Here is a 3,562-nt window from a genome sequence, read left to right as displayed (position 1 = left end):
CGGTTTATGTAAAATCGGAAAAATCCTGTAGTGTAGACATACCCTAACAGTCCTTAGAATGTAAACTCCTTGTGGAATGAACCCTGTCATCAAATGTCTGTCAAGTTTAGAGCATACTGTCAGTGCTAGCTAAATTAAATAAAGCAGTGGTTCCCAAACTTGTTCCGCCGCTTGTGCAGGAAAAGTCCCTGGTGGGGTGGGGTGAGCCAGGCCAGTTTGTGTACCTGCTGCGTCCGCAGTTTCGGCCGATCGTGACTCCCAGCGACCACGATTCGCTGCTCTTAGCAGCTCCTATTGGCCTGGAGCAGCAAACCGCAGCTACTGGGAGCCGTGATCGGCAGAACTTGCGGATGCGGCAGGTACACAAACTGGCCTGGCCCACCGGGGGCTTTCCCTACACAAGCAGCGGAACAAGTTTGGGAACCACTGAAATACAGGATTGAAAAGAACCATTGCATCATATAAGTCTATTTTGACCATGTCAACTGTCTCAAGCTTTTCCTTTTGCATTGAAGTTTTCATGCGCCAAGTGAAATGTGATTTTCTTTAGGAAAACATTAACAAAAGTCAGCTGAGTAGCTTTGGAGCTATGCTAAAGGGGTGACAAGGCATATCCTTTAAAAAAGAAAAAGAAAATGATTTCTATATTGTCAAGTAACCAAAACAGGATAGTTTTGGAACTTAAAACTTGCCATGGACTTAGTCCTATATAACTGCCTTTGATGTGAATGAAGAAATTTTACTCCTAAGGGCATTCTGTGCAAAAAAAAAAAATAAAAAATCTGCACACAATATTTTAAAATTCGGAAAAAATTCTGCAAATTTTATTTGACAAATCAATGTGGAAGCTTCAGCCTGGCTTTGGGGAACACAGGTCACTGGCTGCACAGAGGTGGGAGATCACTGTGAGCAGGCAGGCTCAGCAAGGCAGGATCCAACCGTGAAGGAGCTTAGTGTGGGGGATCCAGGTGTGCACTGAAAGGGTTCTGTGTGGGGCAATGTGGGTGTGGGTGGCTCAGTGGTGGATCCAGGTGCAGGGTGATCTGGATGCATAGGGGCTTGTTGTGAGAGCTTATGTGCATGTGGTTGGGGCTCAGCAGGGTTGGGATTTGGGTGTGGGTGGGTTGTCGGGGTAGTCCAGGTGCAGGGGGAGTGGGGCTCGTCACGGGGGGTTCTGGGTGCAGGGGGGGAGTGAGTATGAGGGGAGTCTGGATACACAGGATTGGGTAGACAGGGGAGCGGCTTCCTGGACAGTGATCCCACCCCATGCAGCTCAAAAGTGATGGGTACAAGAAGTGTGGGGGAAGGAGGGTATTCTTCATTTTATACCAATTTTGAAGTTTTGTAAGCTGATTCTTCCAACCAATTAGAAATTAAGCACTCTAAACAGCATAATGCACAATCGAACCCTTTAAAATTAAAAAAATTAAATTAATTTTTTTAGACTGTCTAATCTCAGGTACCAGAAGTATTAAGATCAATCATAAATTAAGACCAGAAAGATTTTTTACAAAAATAATCTTACATTTGTTTCCTTTACTTGCCTCCATAAACAAACTAGGGGTTGATTCCCACAAACACTTATGTACATAGTTTACTTGACACAGGTGAGTTATCTTGAGAGATCAACAGGACCAAGCATGCATGTAAAGTTAAGCACACACACAAATATTTGTAGGATCAGGTTCTAGAGGTTAGAGTTTGACTGCAAATTTACCTACATTCACAGTTTACAAAGGGATAAAGAGTTTCTGTCATACCTTGTTCCTCCTCCATCAATAGTCAGAATTCGAATTCCCCAGGCTTTCACTGGATCTGTATATCCAATTATAGCCAAAGCCTCCATAACAGCAGCACGAAGAGTTTCATCAATTCCTTGTCTCAGCTGTAGTAAGCATGGAATTATTTTTTCCTGTAGTTGAAATGAAAAAAGTTGTATTTAGACTAAGTGTTAATACCAAAAAACTTCCACCTTTAATTTACTAGTTTAAAATTTAAATTTAAATGCAAAGTTTAATTTAAAATAAAAAAAGGTTATTTTTTTTTAAGGTAGATTTACAATCTCAGGATGGGGAGGGGAGGAAAAAGTCCAACACCTTGTCTCTTGTGTATTCATGGGAAACTTCATATCACAATGCAACAATCCAGGTGAAACAGTTAAAAACTTCTAATATCTATTACAACTACAGCTACAGGGGTTTTAGAGTTAGGGTGTTAATGTTGGTGTACTAGCCAAATAGCAACTGAGGTAATTACATTGGCCCAGATCCAAAAAGGGACTTAAGCATAGCAATGCTCAGTCACCTAGCCCTACACCGGAATTGGCACACTCTGCGCCGGACACCTAGGCTCCCTATACAATGCATGGAGAGAGAGAGAGAGAGGTGCCTGAAAATGGGATGCACAAAAAACAGCAGGCTCAGTGAGCAGATGCTTAAGCTAGCCCATATCAGACACTGAGGTGAGGGGAATATCCTAGGCCCTGCCCCCTCAGGGACTTAGGAGCCTATCTCTGGGCTGGAGGAAGGTACCTACCCTGGGCAGCAGGTGGGCACCTTCAGGGAGGCTAGCCTCCTGGCTCTGCCCCATCCACACGAGCCCCTGCCCCACCCCACCCTGAGGCAGAGCTCTCAGGCACCCCGTCCTGCCTCCCACAGCCAGAAAAGCTCCAGGCCCATTAGAACCCCAAACTCCCTTCCCCGCCACTGGAGGAGCCCCGGACTGGTCCCAGCTGTGCCAGCAGGCCTACTTGCACATTGGCCTGGCTGTGCCAGCCCAGAGCCACACTGGCTGACCGACTTGAGCCCTAACCACATCAGGAAACTGACCACTGTGCTGGCCCTAGCAGCCCCGGGCTGGCCTGAGGTGTGCTGGCCAACCAACACGAGCCCTGGGCCAGCCCCAGCCAAATCAGCCCAAGCAGCCCAGTCATGGGGCGGCCCCAGTAGCCCCAAACTCAGGGCCGACCTAAGCCACACCAGCCGGAGAATGGGAAAGACAGTGCACCTCCCCCAGCTGCTCACTGGAAAAACGCTGAGCTTTTTATATACACACCTATTATACCCACTGCCTACATACCTATCGCTGCTTGGAATGCACAGCTGGGAACCCTCTGCTGGAATCAGGTATCTTAGGTGTATAAGCCAGTTCTTGAAAGAACAGCAGCGGGCCCTGGCTAACTCCACACAAAACAGCCAGTGGGTCTGGGTGGGAAGTGAAAGAGGAAGAGTTCCCTCTTATAACCTTTAGCACAGTGGTCAGGGTACTCATTGCAGGATGTGGGAGACCTTGGCCTGGATCAAAAGAGGGATTGGAACAGGGATTTCCCATCTATCAGGGCTATTCTGGTGTGGGTCTCCTGTTGAAGCTGTTTCACCTTGGATAAACAATTAAATATGCATTAGGCTATATCATAAACAGATAGCTAAGGGTTAATGTTTCTTTCACCTGTAAAGGGTTAACAAAGGGAACCAAACACCTGACCAGAGGACCAATCAGGAAACCGGATTTTTAAAAGCTCAGGGAGGGAATGTTTGGGTCTGTGTCTTTTGTCTGTCTCTCG

The 3,562-nt window shown here is 46.5% G+C and overlaps 1 protein-coding gene across 2 annotated transcripts in view; it reads right to left on the bottom strand.

The window, feature by feature from the left end:
* The window catches only part of PNPLA8 (patatin like domain 8, phospholipase A2), a 70,882-nt gene that overhangs the window by 60,135 nt on the left and 7,185 nt on the right, over nt 1-3,562 (bottom strand). For both annotated transcript variants that reach the window (XM_032793450.2, XM_032793460.2), the window contains exon 4: nt 1,761-1,912. In XM_032793450.2, coding sequence (XP_032649341.1) covers nt 1,761-1,912 — 152 coding nt within the window. The remainder of the gene's footprint in view (nt 1-1,760; nt 1,913-3,562) is intronic.

This window comes from Chelonoidis abingdonii, chromosome 1, assembly GCF_003597395.2.
Source record: "Chelonoidis abingdonii isolate Lonesome George chromosome 1, CheloAbing_2.0, whole genome shotgun sequence".
In the NCBI taxonomy this organism is placed as follows: domain Eukaryota; kingdom Metazoa; phylum Chordata; order Testudines; family Testudinidae; genus Chelonoidis; species Chelonoidis abingdonii.
The sequence above is the reverse complement of the archived record's forward strand: the minus strand, read 5'-3'. Positions and strand labels throughout refer to the sequence as shown.